This window comes from Micromys minutus (genome assembly GCF_963924665.1).
Source record: "Micromys minutus genome assembly, chromosome: 25".
Taxonomy (NCBI): domain Eukaryota; kingdom Metazoa; phylum Chordata; class Mammalia; order Rodentia; family Muridae; genus Micromys; species Micromys minutus.
In genome coordinates, this window is record NC_137960.1 from 10,587,861 (window position 1) to 10,615,059 (window position 27,199).

Here is a 27,199-nt window from a genome sequence, read left to right on the forward strand (position 1 = left end):
TGCGTGCCGGCAGGCCCACAGCATGTGTAACATTAAATACACTTTTTCTGGAGGTCTGGCCTGGAATTCACTAAGTAGCAAGCCCTGAGCTCAGAGATCCACTTGCCTCTACCTGAGGGCTGGGGTTAAGGTGTGTCTCATCATATCCAGCCTGAAAGAAATGGCTTCGAGACACACTAGGGATCCTGTTAGAAATGAGACTCACTCTGTCCCTTCTGCCATGGTGTTCTACAGAGGCAGAGGCTGGGTGAATTCAAGCTTTGGCTTTTAGCTGGGCATAGTGGCAAAGCCTTTAATCAGGGCACCCAGGAAGCCCATGCAGGTGCAACCGAGTCTGGGGCCACTTGATTTACATAGCAAGCAGGGCTATGTTACTGCCCACCCCCCACAAACCATACCCATAGCTGAGGGTAGAAGGCACTGCTGCTGGAGGGCAAGGATGCTAACATTTCACCACATAAATAGCTGGTGATTATGCTCATCACGGCTTACTGGGTGGAGTCTGACAGTTCCTGCTGCAGGCTTACGCTTGTACCCAACCCAGAGACAACTTGGCAACTTGCTGGAGGCAACAAATAAATCAACCTATAAAGTTGATGTGAAACTGGAAAGGAAAGCTCTGTGAAGTGGTTGGTTAAAGCTGTAGTAAAGGAGTACAACCAAAACTGTAAGCAAAACCAGTCTCTGTGAGGCCAACGCAATCATCAGAGTATAGTGCAGGAAAAAATCAGAGGGCTGGAGAGATGGCTCAGAGGTTAAGAGCACTGTTTATTCTTACAGGGCTCTTGAGTTCAATTCTCAGCAACCACATGGTGGCTCACAACCATCTATGATGAAATCTGGCGCCCTCCTCTGGTGTGCAGGCAGAACACTATATACATAAATTAAAAAATTAAGTGTGCTAATCAATGTGGAGATGCTCACAACACTGTGTGGAGCCAATGGAGTAGCTACAGACAGGGGTCCCTCAGGAGCTGTCAAATGCTGGGACAATAGGATTACTGTCAGAGCATGAATCATCATCTTCACAGGTCAGGTTGCCTGGTTGTCAGAGCTGGGCTGTTCCACCAAGGTCAACTGGCAAAGTGCCACACTGAGTGAATGTGTCAAAGGTAACACAGGGTTCTTTTGAGTTAGGCTTTTCTTTGCTCAAGTAGAAACTGGCCTGAAAAGCACGCGAACTCTTTACCACCCACTGCTATTTGCAAAGTACTGGCAATTCCCCAGCACATGTCCAAAGGTGTCAGATTCTAACCTGCTGCCAAAGCAAACTACAAAATGAACACACAGTTCTTATTTCCTTAAAAACAAAACAAAAAGCCTCACACAAACCACAAAACAACCAAATTTTATTTAGCTTAACAGTTTCTCTGATACAAAGAGAAATATCAAAACCTAAAACATATGCACATGTAACCCCTCCCCCAGCCCCCCACCGAAAAAAACCCCTCCAAAAACCTAAGAGAAGAAAGGACAAAGTTCTCTTCAATGGAGAATATTATCTTCGCTTCTGGAAGATGTTTCCACGCCCCATTCCACGTCCTCTTCCTCTTGCAGCCACTGAAACAAAGAAGGAGAGGTCAGTGTGGTTGAGGAGAAGTTGGAACTGATACCTTGTGTCAGGGTGGGAGGTAGCGCTGACAGCAGTTTGAATACCACAGAAAAGACAAATTCTTAGGGCTGGCCCAAGGAAAACTAATACGCCATTATCAATGTATTCAATTCAGTTTGTGTGGGTAAGGGGAAGGGCCATGTACGTGTGGGCATGTGTGTGTGAGAACATGTACAGAGATAAAATAGCCTCAAATGCTGTTCCATCCCTACTTTGTTTCTTTAAACAAGGTCTGTCACTGGCCTGAACCTTGCCAAGTAAGCTAGGAAGCCCAGGGATCTATGTTGGTCTTGGCAGTACTAGGATTACAAACAGGTGTTACCAAACACACTGAGACAACTCAGGTATGCACACTGTGTGATAAGCCCGTTACCCACTGAGCTATTCCACCCTGGCTTTCAATTTAGTTTTGAAACTCTGAAACACAGACACTTAAGTGCTAGCATCTGATAACGCTATCCATAAAGATGCACAAGACTTCCACTCCATGACCCAATGTGCCTAGCGGGCTAGAGGCTCTATAGGACACTCAAGAAATTCTGAGGACTGTCAAAACATGTCTCATTCTTCTCTGTTCTTTCAGAGACTGATGGGAACTGGAGCCAGGGGTTGGGAAAGGCATGGGTGGCTCAGGGCTGTAGTCAGTGGGTCTGGGCAAGCTGTCTGAAGTGCACAGCAATGTGACTGTGAAGATGGACAGCCAGCCTCACTATGACAGCAAGAGCAGCCTCTCCAAGGCAAAGAGAACATTTTCTCTCATTTTATTTATTTGTTTGTGTGTGTTGTGTGCATGTAGAGGTCAGAGGTCAACTTCTATCAGGTTTGTGTGACAACCACCTTTAACACCAAGCCATCACTGGCCCAAGATTTTACCAGAAGTCACCCAACTACTACTTTATCTTTAAACACAGAGCCTACTTCCCAAATAAAACACATAACATATGCTGCTGAAGATACTGGTGGAGGACCCAGGGCCTTTCACACCATCAAGTCTTTTTTTCCAACACCAATGCTGTTACTTAGGACTATGCTTTTGTGCCTAACAATGAGGCAGAACTTTTCAGGGACTCAAATGCAAGCCATAACTGGGCTAGCCTCCAAGAGCAGCTAAGAAGTCTCTGGGGGACAGTGTGGTCACAACTGCTGGTATGTGTCAAAGAAGGGATTTACTGTCAAGTTTAAGAAACTGTGAAACAACGAGTGGAAGATGGTCCAGCAAGTAAAGAAGGTTGTTCCCAATCCTGCCCACCTATGTTCACTCCCCAGACACACCATGTAGACAGGACTGACAAGCTGTCCTCCGATTTCCACATCTGTCCCCTACACCTCAAATAATCCAACTCAGTTTTAGAGAATAAACAAAAACAAACAAGATGGTGTTAATTAGAGGGCTGGAATGTAGTTCATTTTGTAGAGTGTTTGCCTGTTGAGACCCTGGGTTCACCTATAAACTGGGTGAGTCGGCACAAGCCCTTGGGAGGTGGAGGCAAGAGCACTAGAAGGTCAAGGCTGTTGAAGACTGGGCACCCGAAGCTCAGGTCTATCTAGAGCATGTGAAGGTATTAGAAGACAGCATTTCATCCCAGACATGACATGAAACCACAGCAGACCCTCACCTCTGATTCTAGCTGCTCACTCTTCCTGACAATTCTCTCCTACCCTCCCAATCCTGCCCTGGCTGCAGTCTTGGCAAGTAGTAAGTACAAAGTAGACGGTTACCTGATGGGCTCCAGTGAAGCCACAAGAGCCGCCACCACACTCCTCAGCAACCCTAATAGCTCACTGCTTTATCAAGACAGACTTGAGTGCAACTGTTTCTTTGCTTGTTACCCGTTCTGTCTTGGGTGAACAGAAACAAATTCCGTGTGTGTGTGTGTGTGTGTGTGTGTGTGTGTGTGTGTGTGTGTGTGTGTGTGAGAGAGAGAGAGAGAGACACATAGTTCTAGGAATGCTACCAAACATTTTCAGCCATTAATCTGTATCCTCACTAGACCAGAGCAAGTTGCCCAGTCTTCTTGGATAGAATTTCTGAAAAGAAGGGACCTTCACTTAGACTGTATGACTCAGATAGGGTTCTCTCTGCTTGTCCCTCCAAGGTCTTGCTGTGATTATGTAGCTCAGGCTGGCCTTCAACTGACTGTATTCCCTCCTTCTGCATCAGCCTCTTAAGTGCTGGGACTGTAGGTATTACACCTTGCTTGGGATTTGGGATTTTATACTAAACTCTGATAGGATCAAGTAAGACAAGAGGGAAAAGGTCCCATTACCAAGGATTTCTCAAGCCTGGGGACAGATCAGAACACGGTATAGCAGCAAGTGTGGAGAGTGGTGCAGATTCTCCCAACAGGGTCTCCCCTAAAAGAAACAAGGTAACTAGTAATTCTAAAGCCAGTCGAGGGTACCTACCTTGGGCCTTCAGGATAGCAGCTTTTCCTCGGCCAGCTCCTGAGCCTTGGTTTTTATTCTTCATGCTCTTTAACATGGGTGCATTTTTCAGCATGTCAGGCAAAATCAGAAATCGGATCTTGCTGCCACGTATGTATACCTGTTCCAGCTGTGCCACTCGGCCATCTCTGTATGTGACTGTGATGTTGGACATCTGGAAGGGAATCACCAGTTTATTTTCAAGGTCAACGCATTGGAGCATACAAGGCCAGAGAGCCTTAACTGGAGTAAGTTTAGAACTACAGAATCCTGACACCAGCATGAAGAAGTAGACAATCCAGGTGAACTACCCTGGCAATGGATGGCACTTTCTGTATGCATTAGGGACTGTGCACTTCACAGAAATGGCAGATGGAAGTATGAGTTCTCCCATCATTAACAAAACTCATGTCAGACCACTGACATGCTGCAACTCCAAACTCAGATGCAGAGCCCCAGCTTGCTCTGGGCCAGGCTGTGAGTGACAGGTGATAAAACCTTTCTTATTCCACGTCTGAAGTGCAGCCTCATAGACCTGCTGGCACCCCAGCTGGAAAGGCACCGTCAGGGCCATAGATATGCAGCACAGCTCTGACTCAGCATACATACAGCAGTGACTAGACAGGACTAAGGGGGAGATATGGCAGTGCCTGCTCCCAGTCTGCACAAGGTGAGGAAGACCTGAGCAGGAGCTCTCCACATGCGTGCACTGAAGTAGTACATCTGGTCAGTACTGAGGACACTTCAGAGAGTGGGCAGACCACTCAAGCTTGTGGACAGAGAAATGCCTAACAGGGTTAAGGCAGGACACATGTGCCACATTGTGAGTAAGAGGAGGGTGAAGAGAAGGAGGAATCTCAGTCTAGTCAGGAGACCTACAGGGAACAGGAAAGTGACATAAACCTGCCAGCACCAAATTCAGTCATGTCACATGTACTACAATGCTGAATTGCTTTTCTGTGAGCAGAAAGGAGAAGACTATTTAGAGTGGGTAAAGCCACTGCTGCGAAGATGTGCCAGCTCCCAGATCTTTCTTATGAAACTGAAAACCACGCATATTCTTGCTGTACACTGGACGTATTTCCCTACTCTACCCCTCCCCCTTTCCTGCTTCTTCTCCCCACTGCTAGCCCCTTATTCTCCGACAATTCAACTTCTACTTTCATTTTCTACATATCTACATAATTTTACGTGAGTATAAATCTAGGAACCACAAATGAGAGAAAAAGTTATCTTTCTAAGACTGGCCCTTTGCTCTTTCTAAAGGGCCAGGTAGTTTCTGGTTGAAAACCAATGTGAAAACCAAAATCAAAATCCATCAATGCTCTGAGGCTGTCCCCACTTTATCTAAGCAATGGGAATGGTTTCTAGGATTGTAAACTACCATTCCTGCTCTACATTCAAGGACAAGAAGGTCCTAGTTTTCCATCAACCAGTTGCAGGCTTCCTATTGCCAGTTTCTTAAAATCTCAGTTTCTAAGTCCTTGCCACAGTCCCCTGGACAAGTACCAGAACCTCTGCTACCACAAATAAGTAGTTATGGTTTAGCTTATCCAACTGAAAAACCCAGATTCTACCCAATCCCAGGTGTATTTGTGACTCTGTAGAAGACACTGAAGTAGCCTGAGGACCTCCAGTGAGACCTGGGTTTGCTACCTTCCAGTTGTAACCCTGAGCACATAGTCAGAATTTTCTGGGTCCCAGTTCTCCCCTACTACAGGAACCACTGTAACAGCCAGCATTCCCGAGTACGAATATAAACAGCAGGTACTGCCCCAAACGGCTGATTTTAGACCAGGAAACCCTACAGGTGACACAACCAGTCAGAGGCAGATCTATTCCAAAGGTCCATGCCTCACCTTGTCACCCTGCACAAAGTCACACTGCCTTCATGTGTTTTGTATGTTCAAACCCAGGTCTATCTGACTCTGAATTGCTCCCTACCTTGAAGTGGTACCACTTTCCTGAAGCTGTTAAAAAACAAAATTAAACACGGCAAAGCATGTCTAAATGTTGTCTTAACTACACAGGATATAACAAACTCAGAAATGTATAGCCTGAGTTATGATGTCTATTTTTGAGATATATAATTATTAAGTCTCATCTCCCTCCCCACCTAGTATCTCCCCACTTTGCCTTGAAAAATTTCCACAAGGCTATAATACAGATTCAACAAGACTTAAACTAGGTACTTCTATTAATGTCCTATGATGGGTTCTCAATGTCATCTGACAAATATTCCAGCACCAAACCATTATTGTCCTAATGCATTCCTGTCCTGCTACTGACAAATGGTAACACAGTCCCAGGGAAGGCCACATGTTTGCATCATAAAGCCAAAGGCAACATCTCTTAAACAATGTTTATCTTAATTACATCTAAAGTATTCAAAGATTTATTTTATTTAAATGTAGTATGTGTGTGACTGCAGAAGCTGGAGACAGGGGGCTAAGATCCCCCTCAGTGCTAGGAATCTAACACTTGGTCCTCTGGAAAAGCAGCAGGTGCTCTTAACTGCTGAGCCATCTCTCCAGCCTCAAGGACTTAGGTTTTACTGAAAGTCAAGCAGGAATACAGTTTATGGTTTTCCTAAATAGAGAGCCACAATAAGCAACACAGACTAGACATTCAACCGAAATGGCATCTATGGGTCAAGATGGAGAAAAGCATGACGTAGGGTTGTAAAGTAATGCTGGAGTGTATAATAGGGTCCTTGGGTCTGACCTCATAATTCTTTTTAGTTTTGTTTTGAGGACAGTTTCTTTGTGTAGACCTTGCTGTCCTGATCTCTGTGTAGATCCAACTGCCTCTGCTTTCTGAGTGCTGGGATTAAAGGTGTGTGCCTTTTAAAGACAGTCCAAAAAGCTAGAATTTTTCTTCCCTTGGATGGTCAGAGAAATTAATTCTGACCTGTCTTTCTGTTCTGGAGTTGTCTGTAAGTAAATTCCCATGCCTGGGCTAGGATACAGTCCAGTGGCAGAAACTTATCTACCATGGGGTCCGTTCCTAAGGGAAACAGAGGTCCTGTCTGCCCACTTGGCCTGTTAACACAAGATCATACTGTTGTTTCCTATTTATTTATTTATTATATATAAGTTCAATGTAGCTGTCTTCAGACTCATCAGAAGAGGGCATCGGATCCCATTACAGATGGTTGTGAGCCACCATGTGGTTGCTGGGAATTGAACTCAGGACCTCTGGAAGAGCAGTTAGTGCTCTTAACTGCTGAGCCATCTCTCCAGCCCTGTTGTTTCCTTTTCAAATCCCCCTTTTATAAACTATATTTCAGTCCTGCCTGTTCAATTAAAATTTCATAAAACACAATTTAGAGAATTTCCAGATAGCGGGAAGTTCCTGGTGGGTGATGTGCCATGAGGAAACCTGGTAACTTAGTCTCCAGGCCTTGCTTGACACATGTCTATCTTTTGTCCTAGTCTCTACAAATACCTATAAATGTACTTCTTTGAATTCTATGAGCTGGTTAAACAAAAGCTGATAGTAGGGACCTAGACAGAGCCCAGGTTAAAATAAACCAGGACTTTCATTGGTATTTAAAGAAGGGACAGTCTTGAGGGCTGGGCCCTCAACCAGAAATACCTGATGCTTTCTCTCTGAAGCAGAGTTGAGCTACACAAGGGCACACTCAACTGCACAACTGACTTTTTTCTTGGCATGTGGGCAAACTCTCACAACCAGTGTCAGAAGGGATTCCTGTTGTGAGGAGCAGGAAATAGTGAGTGAGGATCAGAAGTGTGCTTTCCTTCTGTATAGCCAGGATTGGCAACACGCTAAAAATGTGCCCACACTTGAGGATAATTTTACACAGACTCACACGCTGGATATTCATTAATTGCCAATGATGTCACCACTATCAATTTGACCTATCTTAGTTCTTAGGAAACACACAAAGCAGTGTAAAGAACATAACTCATTTGAGCACAGTTCATATAGCCTGAACAGTGATGTGATTTTTTTTCCCCCAAGCTAAAGAGCTTAGGTTATCACATAGCCAGGCAAGGTGCCCTTTGCTTACAGTCCCAGTGACTGGGAACTGAGGCAGGATGACCCCGAGTTTCAGGCTGGGCAGGGCTGTACAGTGAAACCATTGTCTTAAAAGCCACATTGCATTGAAAAATCTCTTATTTTGCTGGTGTTAGTTCACAGCATTTAGTTACCACAATCCTGGATAAGTTTCTTGTAGGCTATAATTCTTATAAGGTAACATGCAATTTCATGCAGATCATTTATCTACAGAGGGGTTGATAGCAATAGGTAAGCAGACAGGTCAAACAGCGCCCTCATGGTCCCCAAAGTACCATTTTAGTTTCTATAGAACCATCTACTCTGACACTCTCCCATGCAAATCACTGAGAATTTTCTCTCTCGGTGTCTGGTGAAATACACTTGTCTGTTACTTTCCTTAAATTGTATTTACTGGCACATACGCTCATCAATTTTGTTTTTAAAAGTTACTGCTTTTAAAATTAGACAGGGTCTCTTTATGACACCTAGTGTGGCCTTAAACTTGCTCTTCAGCCTTCTGAGTTTCACAGGCTGGTGGAGAACTTGCCAAGCACGAGTGAAGCCCTAGGTTTGATCCCTTATACCACATAAAGTCAGCTACAATAAGAGATTTTGTTCAGATAACTGGAGGACCTGAAAATGCTGTTGTTGTGTAACAGCCACGGGTCTAGAAATGTTAAACGTAATTCTTCTTCATTTGTACAAGGGTAATAATGCACTGTATTAATTATATAACATCTTATCTATGTATATTTGATTATAGAAACGGATAAGGATAAAACATTCTATAAACAATAGAAAAACAAATAAAATAGGCATGCTAGCACACGCCTGCAATTCTGTATTTGGGATGTGGACAAGGTGTGTGTCAAATTCAAAGTCTGCTACATCAAGAATTTAATTATAACTCAATTAGCTCTACTAACAGAAACTTTGGATTTCAGAGTTTTCCTTATTCCTTATTAAAAGTAACACTGAAAGGGTCATACAACAACATAACTTTGTCTATTACTCTGAACTGGAGACACCCTTACTGTATCAAAGGACTGACTGGCTAAATCTTTTTCCAGGACAAGCACACTAAGACCCCCTCAACAGCACTATCAACTTCGTTTTCAAAATTGGATAAGTGTGATCTGTAAGTAATAATCTGTGCATATAACTACCAATAAGGGCATACTGACATGTAAAAACCTTAACCTCCCACCATACAGGATTATACAATATCCTTGGTATTAGATCTTGGAATATGGTTTAGAATGAATCACAGTAAAAATTATGGAGCTGGTCAGGATGGTACATGGGTACATGTGTAATCACAATTCCTCTGGGAGGTAGAAATAGGAGTCAATGCATTTAAAGAACAGCTTTGGGTTTGGGAGATGAAAAAACCAAACCAAACAAACACCAAAACTACCTCCGACCCCATGCCTCAGAAACTACCAAAAGCCAGGCTGGAGAGATGGCTCAGTAGCTGAGTACTTCAGGCTCCTTTAGTGGGCCAGACTTCAAGAGGCTCAAAATCCTCTTAAAGCTTTTAAGAGTTTTTTATTTTCTCCTTTTAAAAATTACTTATATACACAAGTATGGACACATGCACACACGCTATAGGTAAGTATGTGGTGGTCAGACTGAGTTCTCTCCCTTGCAGAGTGGGACCCTAAAAGATTCCCTGGAACTGGAGTTACAGGTGGCTATGTGGGTGCTGCCAATTGAATCTATGTCTTAAAGAAAAGTCAGTGCTCCCAACCTCTGAGCCATCTCTCTAGAACCTAAGAACATCACCTAAGGATCTCCTGTATCTGAATGCCAGAGAAATCTGTATCTCATGTATCTCATAATGATTTCCTTCTGCCTGGCTTTATACCTGAATGCTCCTCTATTAGATGCATAGAAGTTCAGGTTTTCAGTAAAAGACTAGGCCTGGCTTTCTAATCAAGCTTAGTGGCACCGGGGCCCATTTCTTACTGAGGATCTATCACAGAAAGGGACAGGGGCATAGCTGAGTAGAGAGAGTTCTTGCCAGATTCTACTAGTATTGCAAAAAGATTCCACTACATAATTTTTCTAAGCCATCTCTAATTAAAATAGACACAGGTAAAGAAGTGTCAATATGCATAGGGAAGGAAGCCGTTATAATGGAATTCTCTCCTGTTCCCAAATCTTTTTTTATATTGAATATTCTCAGTTTTTACATTTCAAATGTTATTCCTTCCCCCAATCCATCCCCCTGTGTTCCTAAATCTTAATGATGTGTTAATATTCTGTCTCTCTAGGCCTTTTTTTTTTTTTTTTTTGAGACAAGGCGTTGAAAAGCCCAGGCTTGCCTTGAATTTGTGATGATTTTTCTGCCTTGGTTTTCCCAAGTGCTGGGATTATGTATCACCATGCCTGGCTCTGCCCCAACTTCATAAGAAAATGTTACACTGGGAAGGTATTTGGAGGATGCCCTAATTTCTAAAGGACCAACCTGTAGGAGCCATCACAGTCCCAGAGAGATACAAGTGTTCAGACTCTACAAGTAATCAAAATGAGCATTCACCTGTTAGTTTATCACTAATTGTGAAGGGTAAAGTGAGAGGGCTGGAACCATGAAAGCAGAACTTCACAAAGGCAGACTACTACAGGCCAGGACCTTGACAGCACTAAGTCAGCCACACCACTCCAGGACCTTCCTTTGGAAGGAAACCAAGTAGTAAAGGACTTCAGACAGCCTCACAGCTGAGTGGGATAGTACTTGCCTGCAATTAGAGTTGACACTGAGGCAGGAGGATCAATTCTGAAGACCAGCTTGGGATCTACAGAGAGATCTCATCTCAAAAGCAATGGAAATGATATATAGTTCGGTATAGAGAGTGCTTAACCTATCTCGCCCGAGGCACTGGGTTCCATTCCCAACAGAAGGGAATGAGGGCATGCGTGCTTGAACACAGACCGTTCAACTCTAAACTGAATCTTGTTTGCTTTGCACTGCTCTAATAAACATCCCAGCCAAAAGTAATGTGTGTGGGGAGAGTTTATCTGGCATACACATTGTGATCACAGCCCATCATCATTAAGGGAAGCCAAGGCAGGATTCAAGTTGGCAAGAACTGAAGCAGAGACTACAGAGGATGTTACTGACTTGCCCTCCAGGCTCATACTCAACACATACACTTTGTCTTCTGTTTCTCTGTGCAATATCCAGGCTGTCCTGTCATTTGCTTTGTAGGGCAGGCTGACCTAGAACTCAGAGCTCTGTGTTCACCACCACGCCCTGTTTTGCTTTGTTTTTTTTTGAAACAACCCCTCAGTGTAGTCCTGATTGTCCTGCCTCTGCTTCCCAAGTGCTAGGATTAAAGGTACTGTATCACCACTCTGCCTTCACCTACCTTTCTTATACAGAAACAACCTGTATAGCCTGGAATGGGCTGGGACCTCCCACATCAACCACTAATCAAAAAAATGTGCCACAAGCTTTATATGCCTAGGGGATACTGTGATGGAAGCATTTTCACAACTGAGGTTCCCTTTTCTAAGACAACCCTAGCTTGTGTCAAATTGACAAAAGCCTAACAAAGCACAAGTGTGTAGTTCAAATGAAAACTGTCCTCCATAATTGCAGGTATTTATTTGAATGCTTGGACCCCCCAGCTGGTGATGCTTGTGGGGACAGCAGCTAGGGGACGCAGCCTTGCTGAAGTAGAGCACCCTGACATTTCCTGCTTTCTATTGAAAAATGTAAGATCTCAGTTTCCTGCTGCTCTTACCAGCCTTCTTGCAGGATAGATTCATTTTCTGGAACTGTCTATTGAAGCCACAGGAAAATATCTAACACAAACCCCAAAAAGCAAGCTAGGCCACCTTACCCACAGCTGTGACCCTAAACAAGGCACTGCACCTCTCCAACCTGTCATTTTCTCTCTAAGAATATAGCAACAGCCGTTATATATTCATTCCAACAGCAAAGCACTGAGCTGGCTGCTGCCAACGTACAAGTCATCTCTTCTCTAACATCTCTAGACCTGGAACAGTCTTGGGGTAAGTTCACCCTTCACCCTCTCAGGAGACATCAGACTGGGAGGAGTGTACAGCTGACATTCTCCAGCCACCACTCTGTGGATCTGCCATGGTACGCACTCTGTGGCAGCCCTCCACACAGGCTGCCAGGGACTGACCACAGCAGAAACATCAGAGCCAGTCCATTTCTGCCTCCAGTTACTCCTCTTACTTGGGTGAACTTCCACAGCACCAGGTTGCATTCAGGCTCTTTTTGCTCAATCTGCCTTCCTTTCTCTGGACAGAATACTCTCCTGCTATGATGATTAATATCGACTTGATAGATTTAGAATGATTGAAGGAAGAGACAGGCAGGTCTGTGAAGGATTATCTAGATTAGGTGGAAGTGCAAAATAGAAACTGGGTTAAACCCAGGTACTCATCTCTGCTTCCTGACTGCAGATTTAATGTAACAAGTAGCCTCCGAGTTCTTGCCACAACTTCCTCTGCAACAGACTGTACCATCACACTGAGTTAAAATAAACTGCTCCTTCCTTAAGTTGCCTTGGTCAGGAATTGGATCACAGTGACAAGAAATCAATCAGGCATGCAGTCCGCTCGGTCACTAACATCCTTCTGCCACTTTCTCAACAAGTCTCTTGTGTATTTAATTCTGGGTTGGCATTTATAGCACAGAGGATCCAAAACAACTCTATTCTCATTTTATAGACGGGAGAACGAATGACTAAAATACCCAAGGTCCGAAAATTATGGCCCAACTCAGTTTGGAATCAGGGAATTCTCAGATTCCAAAACTCAAGTTCTTAATTAACAGGGGGGGAGGGGGGGGGACCCAAAACCATATGCCAAAACTCTGGTAGTTTTACCAGATGAAACTTTCTCCAAGAAAAAGTAAACACACACAATGTGAGCCAAAGATTATGCAAATTCTAAACTGTGATGGGAAGTCGGTTCTGAACCTGACTAACTCTAAGAGAGGAGACAACAAGTTAAATATAATTGGTTGTTTTACAGACAAGCACTCAGCAACCATATTTGGCCAAAGGTTACCTGCTACCTGATCGTACATATAGACCTAACCCTAGAGAAATCTAAGAAAAGAGGTTGTGCTTTCAATCCAGCATTCTGACTCTCCCCACCAAAAGCACTGTGGACGTGCTATATAAAGCCCATGCTGGCCTAGAACTCGAGAATCTACCTCAGCCTCCCAAGTACTGGCATATATATGCACTACCACAACAGGCTGTCAAATTACTTCTTCCTTAAGGCTAAGTCCATACTGACATACCGTATTAGAGCCTGTAGGTGCCTGACAGGCAATAAGCACTTAGTTAATAACTGTGGCGAGAATAACTTCATTAAGACCTTCAAGTACACCTTCTTATCCTCCAGGATAGAAGCCACAGCCCTCACAGCCCCAGGTGCAAGGCAGGATATACCTGGCAGTTCATGTTGTCCTCTGCTTCAATGAGCTTCCCTCGATATACTTCACCAGTGTTGGTCTCACATGTTACTATGTGGCCTTCAGCTTCGTGCAGCACTTTAATCGGCACACCAATCGACATCTTGGCAGAACTCTTCCTATGCGACAGTGAAAGAGAGGCAAGGGTTAGCTTCCAAAGTTTAAGGACTGGTATTCCACAGGCTTTGCAGATTCCATCAGAGCTGCATTTCCTGTGAAAGGAGTCCGGCTCTTGGCTCGAAGAAATCACCATGGCAAATCAGCGCAACATGTAGGGTAGGGTAGGATGGTAAACTGGACAAAGAAAGCTAAGGGGAACAAAGAGTACCTCCTTTCTCATCCCAGTCACATGTCCCTTTATAGTCATTAAAACAACTAAGATATGGACCTGGAGTGTAAACAAATCACTGTTTTCATGGAGTTAAACAAAATGTGAATTAAAAACAAACAAAAAATGTCTTTCAGCCACACTAGTAATATTCCAAGTACTCAGCAACTGTATTTAGATAAAGGGCTACAGTACCTGATGGTATAAACAGACCTAAGCCCAGAGAAATCTGAGAAAAGAGGCTGTGCTTTTCAATTCAGCTTTTTGACTCCCCACCAAAAAAAGCAGACCAAAAGTGTCAAGGCTACCTGATATAAACAGGAAATGCTCATCATTCCGGGGAAATTGGGTAAACGCTCAATCTGAGTCTCATTAAAAGACAAAGTTTATGTACAGGGTTTTTAAAATTCTAAGATAAAAAACGACTCAAGACCGGGGCATGCCACCTATTTTTATGAGAGGACTATAAAGATGCTAAACAGTCTCTTAAGGTGAGGAACCACGGCTTTCTGCTTTAGGAGTGTGGGTTTCGTGTTGAAATGGTAGGGAAACACTGCAGGATTATAGCCAAAAAAAAAAAAAAAAAGAAAGAAAAAACCTAGAAGCATCTACAAAGTAGATTGAATATATAGCAGAGCAACCTGCTAAAATTCCTGCAGCAGCGTGGAAAGCAGGAGAGCTAGTGCAGGTAATGGGAGTGGAGGCAGAGATGAAAAAGGCGTTGAAAATGATGATCCATAAGGGAAGGAGGTAATTAACAAGAAGTGACTGCCTCTAAGCTACGAAAATCGATGATCTGGAAAGGCACAGAACGTGCAGACTAGGCGTAAATTAATAACTGTTCCCAGACCTAGTGAGATGATATTTGGATAGGCCCTGGCTTCCCGCCCTCCGCTAAACCCCGCTGAGCTCCTCCAGCAGCGTCCCTTCCAGCTCCTAACCCTCTGGGGAGCCTTGGCCTCCTCTCTCCCGTTAGCCGCCTCTCCTCACCAACTAACTGCAGGCTTTTTCCCCCCGGTTCCGGCACAAACGTTAGAAGGCGAAGGCTTGAAGCGAGGAAACGACGGCCCGAGTATCACGAATACCACGCGCTCCCAAAATGCCTTGCGCAGGCCCCTCCCTTTCCTTTAAGCCTACTTACCCTTTACTCTCACTTAGCCGGCTGGGAAAACCAGGACTCTAGCACTATAGTTCCGGCACTGTAGAGGGTCCGAGGACCGTCGGAAACATCAATCCTCGAGCCGACCAAAGAACATGGGGACCCACACTTACAGCGCGTACTGTAGTGACGGATTGGGCGGGATCTGGGCTTGACTGAGCCCAATGCTCTGGGGAGACAGGAAGTGAGTGATTAGGAATGTAAGATTTGGATCCCATCACCGTCAGGTAAGGGACGCACTGAGCCCTGGGAACTATCATTATTCATTGTCTAGGTAAGAAGCCCTAAAGGGAGTCGGAAAAGGGGTCCTTGGAGTGTTGATGGGGCATGGCGAAGGGCCAGAGCTTCCATCTGAGGCTGCAAAAGAACAGACCCGGCGGAGGGAGTGTGCTAGGTAGTTTGCAGAGAGCCAACTTCGGGGGCGGGGCCGCCGGAGCGTTTCGGGGAAGGACCTGCGGGTAGCGCTCCGCTCCCTGGAACAGAAGTGGGCAGAAGGGAAGAGGCGTGGCTTATGGAGGGGGCGGGTTTCCAGCGCCCAGACCTGGAAGGGATTAGGCGTGGCTTGAGACGGCCTAGCCACCGCCTACCCGGGTCTAAACCGCTGTTCCTGCGGCGGAGGAACTCGGCGCACACTGGCCGCACTCGCTGCCCAGCAGAAGTCGCAGCTGCAATCAGCTCCAGGCCGGGGCCATGGGCGCCCTGCGCCACCCGGGTCATGAGGACGGAGGCAGAGGCAGCGGGGCAGCCGCTCGAGCCCGGTCAGTGCCTCTCTAAGGGCCTTGCCTTCACCGGGGGAATCGAGGGGGACTCCGCCCTAGAGCCGGGCAGGGTCTGGCCGCGCGCGACCTTGGGTCGTCTGTGGCCTCAGCCCAGCCTGGAGCTTCTAGTGGGTCCTAGCTAGGTGGATATCTCCTGTCCTCCACTATGGTTGTTCCGGACTCTCCCTGGGCTTGAAGCCCCGGGAGTTCTGAGAGCCGTCAAGTGGAAAAGTCCAAGGGGGCAAAAAGGTACAACCTTGCCCAGAAAACGAATAGCCCTGCTTGAAGCACGTTGGGTGATCCTGTTCCCCAGGGAACTGTGGAAGGCCTGAGGCCGGGAAAGAGGGGGAAAAGAATAGCCTGAGAGCATTCAGCAAAGGGGCGGGAAAGAGGTTGGTAAGAATGACCTGGGAGCACCCAGCAAAGGGAAGGTCTTTTTCTCTGGCTTACCAAACTCAGCTTTTGTCTTGTTACTGTTTTGGTTACTTGCTTAATGGTTCCCTCTGCCCTGAGGAAACCGGAGCCCCTTTGCTTACTTGCGAAGTGGGGACAGCGGGAAGTTCTGGTGGAGCTCTGGTTAAGGCACAAGAGTTGATATAAATAAACTGCGAGGTGCCATCGGGTCAAGGGGTGTGGGACACAAACCCTTTAGTATCAATTGGAAGAGTGGCACCATGTTCAGGGAGAGGTTCCTTCTGGATGTAACTTGGAGCTGGGCTTCGCCCTGTACTGGAATTTACATATTTATTCCTCCAGTTAGCTACCGCTGTGAACTTTGACTAGATCATTGCCCTTTCCTCGCCTCAGCAGACAATGGCTCACTTGTGTAGGGCGCTAAGAGGTAGCTGCGGTATTAAAGTGTTTATTGATAGCATAGAATTAATGTTCCTAAATCCCAGTGAAGTAGGCTACTGCCGTTTTCTGAACCCTTTGAGATGAGCTGACAGGGTGAGAGGCTTAACATACTAGGAAGCCAGGCCAGGGCTTTCCCCAAAGCCGACCCTAGCTCTCAGGTGGAGGATTGCCTTGGCTTAAAGCATCAATATCTGGAGAAGTTTGGGGCTCTGAATGCTAAAGCTATTATCAGGACAAATACCAAGGCAGCTTCTACCCTTATCACCTAGCCCCAGAAAGCATCTTCCCTGTGCTAAGTAAGATCAGGAGAGTTAAGCAGGGATGTTTACCTCTTGAGGCCTCAAGATCTAGGGGTTCTAAGGCCGAGTGAAAGAGGAGGGACACTCGAGGGTGAGGAGCAGCTGTCTTATACCACATTTTAGAGGGCATAGCTTAGCTAATTAGATGCAGAGCTCAGGCCACAGAGTAAGGAGGCAGCCTCCATCAGAAGGTTGTGGTCTGGAGGCCTAGAACTAATGGGCACTTATGGTGACAAGTAGGTAGTTCAAAGGGTAGAGCTTTCAAAAACCAAAATCCAGCAACATAAATGCGTGCCAAATGTGGGTGAGGGCTGGGGGAGGGGAGGAGACAAACGCAGCCCTGGCCCTACATGCCCATGACAGGATTATCAGACTGACCAGGGGGAAGCAGCAGATGCCCCCTCTGTGAGCACAATGAAGGGCAGAGAGAGGGAAGGGGGGAGTAGAACAGGATTTGGAGATCAGCAGTGATGAGGAAAGCAACATTCTAGACGAATGGTTAGCTAAAAGCAAAGCCTGGGTAGTAATCAGCCTGAGTAGATCGGAGACATTTACAGCCTCAGTGAGGGTTCTGAAAAGGGAAGACACCCATCTTGATAGTGCCACACCCTGCAGAGAGTTTTCCTCTAGCATACTGTGAGAACTGTTAGCATTCAGGTCTCTGGAGACCAAGGTTTACGTCACCTCAATAAGTGTGACTTTTCCCCCCCATTCCTTTTTTTTTTTTTTTTTTTTTTTTTTAATTTTTGGCACAGGGGATTGAACTTAAGTCCTGGACAGTGCTAGAGAAGGGCTACACCCCCAGTCTCAAGTATAATAGTGCGTTAGTACTAAGCATCAGACACTAGGCAAGGAAATAGCAAACAAGAGAGTTCCCTGGTGTCTTAGTCCATTCATACAACTGAAAAAAAAAGAGAGACAATAAGCATTTATTTTTCTGACAGTTCTAGTGATTGAGAATTCTAAGACCAAGATGCTGGCAGGTTCAGTACAAGATCCATTTATTCCTTATAGATTCTCTCTAGACATGTCCACATGGCAGGAAGAGAGGAAAAAGAGAATAATGTGTCCTCTTAACAGCGGAGTATAAGAAAGATAAAGAAAAAGGGGCCTATGGTTGATAGCTTTCTTTCTAAGATTTACTGTATAAAATTGTATGTGTCTTGAGTGGTTTGTCTGCATGCAGGTGCCCTCAGAGCTGAAAAAGAACGCTAGACTCCCCCGAATGGGAGTTAACAGACAGATAGCTATAAGGCACGGTGTGGGCGCTTGAAACTGAACTATGCTTGGGTCCTTTGTAAAAGTATCAAGTACTTTTTAGCTGCTGAGCAATCTCCAGAATGCCATTTAGTTTTACTTGTCAAGCTGATAGAATCTATAATCGCGTGGGAAAGGAATTGTCTAGCTTTGGCTCTGAGTGATTTTCTTAGTGGGTTAATTGAGCTGGGAAGACTCGCCCCAAATGTGAGTTGGGCCCCAGACTGATGAAAGGGTGAAGGGCAGATGTGTGTACTCTTTGCTGTCTGTTCCTGATTTTGGATATGATATGATTGTCTGTCTCCAATCCCCAGGACGTCCCAGAAATGATGGGTGTACCCTAGAGTTGTGAGCTAAAATAAGCCCATTCCCCCTAAGTTACATTTGTCAGGATCTGTCATTCCTTGAACTAGAAAGGAAACTAAGGCAAAACATACATTAGTGTTTCCTGACCTTTTATAAGACCCAAACTCAGAAACCTCACACCTGAGCAATTACTTCCCCAAAGACCCAATTTCTTTCTTTTATTTATTTAAAGATTTATTTCTATTTTGTGTCCATGAGGTTTTTGGGGTGTTTTTGTTTGTTTGTTTGTTTTTTGTCTTTTTTGCTTGTTGGTCTGTCTGTTTATCATGTGTGTGCTGTCTGCTCTCAGAGGGCAGAAGACAGAGGAGGATGTTGAGATAGGTTTGGAGTTTTGGATTTTGTTAGAGTGGTAGGGGTAATGGTAACGTAAGGATAAGGCCAAGTTTAAGGGTGAGGTTAAGTGTAGGGTAGAGGTAGTGCATGTGTGTTCTCATATATATGAGTGTGTGCGTATGCATGTATCTGGAAGTCCAGGGCTGGCTTCAGGTGTCTTCCTATGTGTTGAAGCAGAGGCTTTTACTCAGCCTTGAGTTTGCTGTTTCTCTTAGTCTGCGTAGCCAGCTCACTAGTGACTTCCTGTCTCCATCTACTTGCTGGGATTACAGGCAGGTTTGGGTTCTGGGTATCTGAACTTGGGTCTGCATGCTTGAGCTCTTTATCCACTGAGCCATCTGCTCATCCCAAGGACTCCAAGGTTTAGAAACCAGAGACAAAATTCCCCTCCCTGCGGCGTGCAGGGTCAGGATTTGGGAAGATCGAATCTACAAAATGTTTGAAGGCCAAGGGCCTTGGAAAGACTTAGGCGTAGAGGTTTCTGGAGCAAAGACTAGATAAGATCTACATTCTCCAACCTTAAGTGTGAAATCAGGCTTAAAGGGTTACACAGGAGGAATGGGGAATGACCAGCCTGGGGTTAGTGAAAACCCTAGAAATAGTGGCCTTTCAACCGGTCCCTGAAGATAAAGGGGAGCAGAAGGTTAAGTCTCAAGACATCAGGTCTCTGGCTAGTGGTCGGCCCTCTTCTTTGACACACACAGAGGGAGTGGAAGGAGAGGGGCTGGCCTGGTAGGCTTTGTACAGAGCTGGTTACCTGGCCCAGGGGAGAGCCCAGAAATCTGCAAAGGGGATTCTAGTAGACCAGATTTTCATGTGCCACTATGCCCAACTAAACTGAACTTTGTGCATGTTCACGGGCTAAGCTCCCACAGGTCACGTGTCAGCCTGTCCTCCCTTCAGGGCCTCAGGGAATGCTGTTTGCCTTTGCCATCCGTGATCCCCCCCCCCCCCACTGAGGCACACCCTGTCGTTTTCCTAACCTAAGCTGCTGGGTATCATCTGTTCTTCCTATGCACTGGGACAGCACCTTGCTGTGTTACTGGCCACTACTGCAGCACACGTGCCAGGCTCTTGGAATACTGGGAAGAGCAGAACTCTCTCCAGTGACAGGAAGACCATTGTCTAGCCCCTCCAGTCAGCCGCTGGTACCGGAGTGCCTAGGTGTGGTCCTTTCGTTCCATTTCATAGCCCAGAGAGAACAAGCTAGCTAGAGAGATTTGCCCAGGAACAATACTAGCTGGAGTTTGGAGGAGCATTGTGCTTACCTAGGTTGTGTGACATTTCCCTTCTCTCGGTCATGGTCTGCCCATTTGCCCACCCTGGAAACTTGAGCCAGACAGATCTCCTAGGACACTGCTGGGAAGAGTGAGGTCCCAGGGTGGGTGTTAACTTGTGGGAAGCCAAAAGTGTCTAGGAAATTGTGTGCAGAGACACCCCCCCCTGCCCACCAAGTGGAAGAGGTCATGGCAGAGGCGATGCTGACTCGAAGGAAACTGGACATGCTGGGGCAGCAGCAGCTAACACTGCTTTGTTGTAAAGTGGGAACCAACACCCAGGAGGATTGTGTGTGGGGCTGACTGGCTGTGGCTGGTGTTTAGGACAAAGTGCTGGTGGTATAAGAATAGAGAGATGTTGGAAGGCCCCTGAGGTCCTATACTGTTTCTGTGGAGGCTATGGTGGTGTTTGCATTGTGGGTGGGGACTGTGCAGAGAGTCTGAGACCTCATTCTTGGTTCTGTACAGGGGACTTCGTGCAGCTGCCTGTGCCCACCATCCAGCAGCTGTATCACTGGGACTGTGGCCTGGCCTGCTCCAGGATGGTGCTTCGGTGAGTGTCCACACCTGCTGTGGCTCAGGGATGAAACAGGAAGTAACCTTTGCTTGAACCCTCTAAGAGGCCCGGCTTCCATTTAGGCCCAGTCATATTTCAAATATGAACAAAGGGTGGGTGATGCTGCCCAAGTGTGTTCATTCAGGTGATGCCTAGGAGCTCGGGGTGGTCAAGGAAGTCCCAGGTGTTCAGGTTGAATAGCTGGTGTGTCTTCTACCCCTCTGATACCAGGCCACTGGGACACTGCATAAATATAAGGACCTTGATAGTTTAAGCCGGAAAGGACTGGTCCCCGGTTACCTTCAGCAAGAGTTTTTAACTGTTTGTCTGGAGACCCAGATCAGTTCTCTTTTATATATCTCTCATTCCAGGATTCTGGGAAATACAGAGCTTAACTAAAATGTCTAGTGCCGGGCTGGAGAGATGGCTCAGTGGTTAAGAGCTCTGACTGCTCTTCCAGAGGTCCTGAGTTCAGATCCCAGCAACTACATGGTGGCTCACAACTGTCTGTAATGGGATCCAGTGCCCTCTTCTGGTGTGTCTGAGGACAGCGACGGTGTACTCACATACATGAAATAAATAAAAAATATATAAACACATCTTTTAAAAAATGTCTAGTGCCTGCAATTTTGAAAACTACTTCTGTGATATGCAGTCAATGAGGCCAGAGAGAGCAGCAACTTCCCCAGGCTCACATAGTCCACCAAGATCCAGGCCCTTCACCCTAGGGGACAGACAATCAATGTCCCAGGCTGCCTGAGCCCTGAAAGCGTCAGGCCCATGTGGCATGCCATGGGGGGGGGGGTTCATGATACAGGAGCAATGGTGGCACTCATACGGGAGGGTGACTTGGTGTAGCTTCAGGAACATGCTAACCCCTTTGCCCTTTGCCCTTTGCCCTCAGGTACCTGGGCCAGCTAAACGATGTGGAGTTTGAAAATGCCCTGCAGGAGCTGCAGCTGACCAGGAGCATCTGGACCATCGACCTGGCCTACCTGATGCGTCACTTCGGTGTGAGGCACCGCTTCTGTACCCAGACTCTGGGTGTTGACAAGGGTTACAAGAACCAGGTGAGCCGCTGGTCCCTAGGGGGGCCTTCTGGGCTACCCAGTTATCACAGTTACAGGAGAACGTCAAAGCTTGGGCGCTTGAGTTAACGCACAGGGGTACAGACACCTGTGGCAGTGGCAGACAGATGACAGACAGGTGGCCTTGAGGTCTAACCTGTGTGAAGCATCTACTTGCTGAGTCCTGACTTCTGTCTGCCTTTCTGCATCTTTCTCCACTGTAGGGCAGGACAGGTCGAAGGCCACAGAGTGGGCTGATCTCGTGACTGTCATTGCCTTATCTTCTTCCTTCTCACCGGGATAATTGGCATTCTAGAAAAAGAACGTGTATTAACTGTCTGCTTTTCTGCCTTGCTCCGTTTTCCTCCCACCAAAAAAATAAAGCCATCGTAGATGACTGCACCAACACACCAGTTTGTTCCAATCCCTCGTAAAGCCAGATCCAGGCTTACCTGCCCTTGAGGCAATCCTGGCCCAGGAGCCAAGACTTGGCCGAGTAGTGTCTGCTGGCCTGGTTGGCATAACGGCTGTCACATGGTGGCCAGTGGCAGTCTGCCTAATTCTTCTTTGAACCGTCTATGCCAGGCAAAGAAGGCTTCTAAGTCTTAAGACAGAAAATGGGACCTGGGAACAGAATGTCTTTGGCTTGCCTCCTGGGGCTCTCTCTAGTCACACGAGGCCCCAGCACCAAGCAGAGTATGTTCTGTAAATCACACTTGGCTACACCGGGCTGTGGCTGAGCCGTCCTGGCGTGGGTTAGGAGGGCAGCCTTGCCCTCCGTGCTCCTTTGCTTTAGGCCTGCTCATGTCTACCAGAGAACAGCCTGACCAGTCCTCCTCAGGGAACTACTCTGAATCTTCCTCATCTCTTGAGCACCTTCATGCCCCATGTGGTCCTGTCTACTCTCCAACCAGGGTCAGACATGGCTTTCTTCCTGGGCATGCTGGGTAAAGCCGCCCCCTCATCGGTAGGGCTCCTGTAAGCTTACTCCTACTTCTGTAAAACCGTGTTTGTTTCATTTAAGCAGAGTGTGTGGATGTAGGATGGGTGACTCAGTCTGTCCCTCTCTCTCCAGTCCTTCTATAGGAAGCACTTTGACACAGAGGAGACCCGAGTGAACCAGCTGTTTGCACAAGCCAAGGCCTGCAAGGTGCAAGTGGAGAAATGGTGAGCCTTCCCACGCCCTCTCCTGGGTCACAGTGACAAGGCAGGACATTGCCACTTGCAGGGAGCTCAGGGCAGAGGGCGGGCAAGCCAAGTCCTTATGTACTGTAACACTGGGGAGTGGGTGCAAACTGGGGACATCAATCTGGGAAATGGGGACAAGCCCACACTGGCACTGACCCCTCTCCTGCCCACAGCACAGTGAGCGTGCAGGACATCCAAGCACACCTGGCGCAGGGCCACGTGGCCATCGTGTTGGTGAACTCTGGGGTGCTACATTGTGACCTGTGCTCCAGCCCTGTCAAGTACTGCTGCTTCACTCCCAGTGGCCACCGCTGCTTCTGCCGCACCCCCGACTACCAGGGCCACTTCATCGTTCTGCGTGGCTATAACAGGAGTACCGGCTGCATCTTCTATAACAACCCAGCCTATGCTGACCGTGAGTGCCGGGGACCGGTGGGCCAGGGTGGCCTGTGTCTACTGTCCCCTATGCCCAGACCCCACAGCTTCCTCCCAGGATTTTGTCATCAGGGCTTGGCCTTCGGGTCATACAAAGAAACCAACTGCTGTCCTGGCCACCAGCTACCTCTCCTCCCATACCACCAGCTCCTGTCTAGTGCCAAGCTCCCCGTCTTGATAACTTATGTCCCACAGGCCTGTCTCCTGGGCTTCACAGGATAGATAGCCAGCACACAAGCTAGAGTCTGGCCAGACCTTGCCCTTGTTGTAGACTGTCGACTGTCCTCACGCCATGGCCCGGAGGAGGACTTCTCTGAACAGACCGGGACATGCGTCCTGGAACATGCGTCTTTCTCCCCTTTGGGCCTTGCTTTCTCTATCTGCTGATCTGTGATGGAGTCAAAAGAAACCTTAGCTCGTGAAGGCCAGAGTGGGCAGGAAAGGTTCCTTAGGGAAGGAAGGCTTGAGCTGAGAGGTGGCAGTGCAGGTAGAACACAGACCCCACTCAGCCCCCCCGAGTACCAGCAGTGGGCATTACCCCCACTGATCCGACTCTGCTCTCTCCCACCCTCAGCAGGAATGTGCAGCACCAGCGTCAGTAACTTTGAGGAGGCCAGAAAGAGCTATGGCACGGATGAGGACATCCTTTTTGTCTACCTGGACAGCTGACAGCAGGGGCCATGTCCTCAGACCCTGTGTTCTATCTCAGCCAGGCCCACTCAGGATGTCCACACCCAGGGCTGCTGGGCTGGGGTTCAGAACTATAGCCTCAGCCTGTTTGGCAAAGCTCTTGGGAGCTCAGTGGCTGCTTTGTCCACCAGTGTCATCATGCCATTTGCCCTAAACACCTTGTAGTTGTTGGAGACAACTCAAGAGCATCCAAGGGAAGGATCTCTCAAGACCCCAAGTCTGCCTGCAGCTGTGCCCAGTGGAAGACCCCAAGTCTGCCTGCAGCTGTGCCCAGTGGAAGACCCCAAGTCTGCCTGCAGCTATGCCCAGTGGAAGACCCCAAGTCTGCCTGCAGCTGTGCCCAGTGGAAGACCCCAAGTCTGCCTGCAGCTGTGCCCAGTGGAAGACCTCAAATCTGCCTCCAGCTATGCCCAAGGCAAGGGGAGAGGCAGAAACCCTGGAAGAGAAGCCTCTTTGGGAAGAACATATGCAAATCCAGGCCTGTGGCTCTGGGCCACTCTAAACCCCATACATAGCCAATGGCATCACTGCTCCCCTGCCACCGATGGACTCAGGTCTTCGGGACTGGATACTAGGCCTTGTTATCATGCAGCTTACGCATACCTCACAGCCACTGAGGCTCTCCAACCCCAGGATGCTGATGCCTTCTTAGCTTCTAGGTACCTTCTGCAGAATGGGTGCAGGCAGAAGAGAATGTTTTAGGAACAAGGAGTTGACAAGAGACTCCCCAGAGAGCCCCTTCATCCACAAGGCCTCCTGAGTCCAGCTTGACTTCCCATAGCAAGATCTGCCCTCTAAATCTGGGAGAGCCTTTTGAGGATAGGTGCTAGAGGGCCCATGCTCCTCAAACAGCAGGCAGCTCCCCCAGAGCCCCCCCCCCCCTTGGTATGCACATCAGGAACATCTGCACAGAGCACTGGGGCTCTTCTGCCTTGAAGAAAGGCAGTGCCAGTCCCACAGCACAGCACAACTAGAGCTCGTTACTTTGTGTTGCTTTGCTCTTGGTAGCGAGTGTTTCAGTGAGACTTCAGTTTCCACTGTGTGGGGAGTGAGACAAGGATAGATACAGGTACTTTGAAACCACTAACCCTTCTTTACATGGGGCACATAGGCCAGCCCAAGTTCTTTCTTAATAAGATGGCTGGTTAGGCCTGGCCAGCAGTCTGCATGCTGAAGCTGCACCAAAGACAAGCGAACGGGTCATTTCTAAAGAGACTAGGGAACCCACTCCTCATGGTGAAGAATAAAGGGTACCCCAATGGCCTCTCACCATCACTTTCCTCCAGGGGCATTGGACTTTCAGTACTCAAGGCATGACATGGCAGTAGCTGCTTCCCCTACCACTAGCTGCCCCCTCATGTCCCACCTAGGGGACAGAGGTGGTCTGTGTTTACAAGGGCAGTCAAGACCAGTCACCCATATTATTCATCAATATTAGACGAAGCCTCGGGCTGAAGGAAAGTGCTGTTGGCTAGGCAGCTACTCTGGGTTTCAGAGAATAGTATTGGTTTCAGTCTGGTCTCATTTCCATTGCCTTAATGCTGGGTGGTCAGGGCCCCAAGGAAGTCTGGATCTAAGCTCAGGGGTACCACACAGCAGCTCTGGGTATGGGTGTCCTCTGAGGAGGTTCTGGTGTAACTGTGAGACGAAGTGATAGGAAGAGGTAAAGCCTTCACAGCAAGTGGGTGGGATGAGGCATGGCACACACCCACGTGAGTACTCATGGGAAGTGTCCTTTACAGAAGGTGGTCATCTTCACCCTCTAGGACATTTTAAAAATGCTCAGTCCCTGGACCCAAATAATGGCTTCTCAGGGAAAGTCAGACGCTATCGGGTCCACTTGTCTAAGAATAACAAGAAGGCTGCCGTCTTCGAGATCCCCCTGTCTGAGGCGGGGCATGAGGCACACTGTCATTCTGCACTGTCTGTGAAGTGGGCTGGAGGAAACCTTGTCATCAGATACTACAGCATGTGACACTCAGACTTCTCAGCTTTCCTCTGAGGCCACATGGAAATTCTACATGGTTCTGATCACTCTAGCCACAGGAAGATGAAAGGGATCTTTTGCATAGCAGAGGATTTTATACATAAATATATTTTGTTTGTAATGAGCCATTCTCAATAAATATTCTCACCGTACAGTGGTTGCACCCTTTGTCCAGCCGTCGTGAAGCCCCATCAGTCTACATCAGCCTGTCTCCCCAAATCGTTGGCTTGACTGCCTGGAACCAGGTCCTTGGGATGCTGTATCTAGTTTCAACTGGGACTGGAATTTCACTTTCTGCCTTCGGGGCCAAAACGAGGGCTTGATGCTGGACAGGGCCGGGATAAACAGCACCTACACATTTCAGAGCTCAGACCGGCTCTTGAAGACAATGGGACATTTGGCCAAGGTGAGGGAGGTAGTCTGTCTTTAAGAAGGGAGCATGGGGGTGCTGTGGGAGGACACCAACCTTTCTGTTTCCTCTGCCCCTGCCTGCAGCCAGATGACAGGTCTCCTAGGCTCTTGACATAACATTCCCACACCTCCAGCAGAGGAGATGACTGATAATCTCTGACCAGAGTTCAGTTTTTCCAGGCTGAGTCTGCATCAATTCATCAATCCAGTTCCTTCTGGAAGTCAAGGGCAAGCTACCAACCCCTCCCCCCCACTGGAACCTTTGTATGGGCTTCTTTATAATTAGCACCTTTGGAACAATGTTCTGACAACACTGTCCAGTACTGAAAGTGTTCAGCAAAGTATGAGTCACCCTCCCTGAGGGTCCAACAGTCTTAACTCTCTAAAAAGCTGTTGAGGCTCTGTAGTTGGTAATTTTGCTGATTGGAGCTTCTGATGGGGAAGCTAAAACAGGTGGCACTCACGGTATCCTTGACATGGTGGCCAGGTAGTCATCCGTCAAAGCTGACTGACTGTATAACCCTTAAAAGTTTTATTTTTATTGTATGTACAGGATTCTGCCCACACATATGTCTATACCAAGTGCATGCCGTGCTCAAGAAGAATAGAAGAGGGCATCAGACTTTCTAGAACTGGAGTTCCAGATAGTTCTGGGAGCTGACCTTGGGTCCCCTAGAAGGGCCACTTGTGGCCTTCACTGCGGAGCCAACTCT

At 47.3% G+C, this 27,199-nt stretch overlaps 2 protein-coding genes across 4 annotated transcripts; one reads left to right on the forward strand and one right to left on the reverse strand.

Moving 5' to 3' along the window:
• Nucleotides 1-1,435: 1,435 nt before the first annotated feature.
• Nucleotides 1,436-14,962, reverse strand: SNRPD3 (small nuclear ribonucleoprotein D3 polypeptide). 2 transcript variants are annotated; one of them, XM_080937773.1, is made up of 4 exons: nucleotides 14,839-14,962; nucleotides 13,498-13,639; nucleotides 4,019-4,211; nucleotides 1,436-1,560 (listed from the first exon to the last, which is right to left on the reverse strand). In XM_080937773.1, exons 2-4 carry the CDS (start codon nucleotides 13,621-13,623, stop codon nucleotides 1,499-1,501), a joined length of 381 nt encoding a protein of 126 aa, XP_080793899.1. In that variant the 5' UTR covers nucleotides 13,624-13,639; nucleotides 14,839-14,962; the 3' UTR covers nucleotides 1,436-1,498. The 2 variants fall into 2 exon arrangements, with proteins under 2 accessions (XP_080793899.1, XP_080793900.1); XM_080937774.1 differs by having other exon boundaries at nucleotides 13,498-13,635; nucleotides 14,839-14,936.
• A 649-nt stretch (nucleotides 14,963-15,611) lies between these two features.
• GUCD1 (guanylyl cyclase domain containing 1) lies at nucleotides 15,612-26,227 on the forward strand. 2 transcript variants are annotated; one of them, XM_080937526.1, is made up of 6 exons: nucleotides 15,612-15,765; nucleotides 20,621-20,705; nucleotides 21,613-21,778; nucleotides 22,851-22,942; nucleotides 23,137-23,378; nucleotides 23,973-26,227. In XM_080937526.1, exons 1-6 carry the CDS (start codon nucleotides 15,723-15,725, stop codon nucleotides 24,065-24,067), a joined length of 723 nt encoding a protein of 240 aa, XP_080793652.1. In that variant the 5' UTR covers nucleotides 15,612-15,722; the 3' UTR covers nucleotides 24,068-26,227. The 2 variants fall into 2 exon arrangements, with proteins under 2 accessions (XP_080793652.1, XP_080793653.1); XM_080937527.1 differs by having other exon boundaries at nucleotides 23,976-26,227.
• Nucleotides 26,228-27,199: the final 972 nt, after the last annotated feature.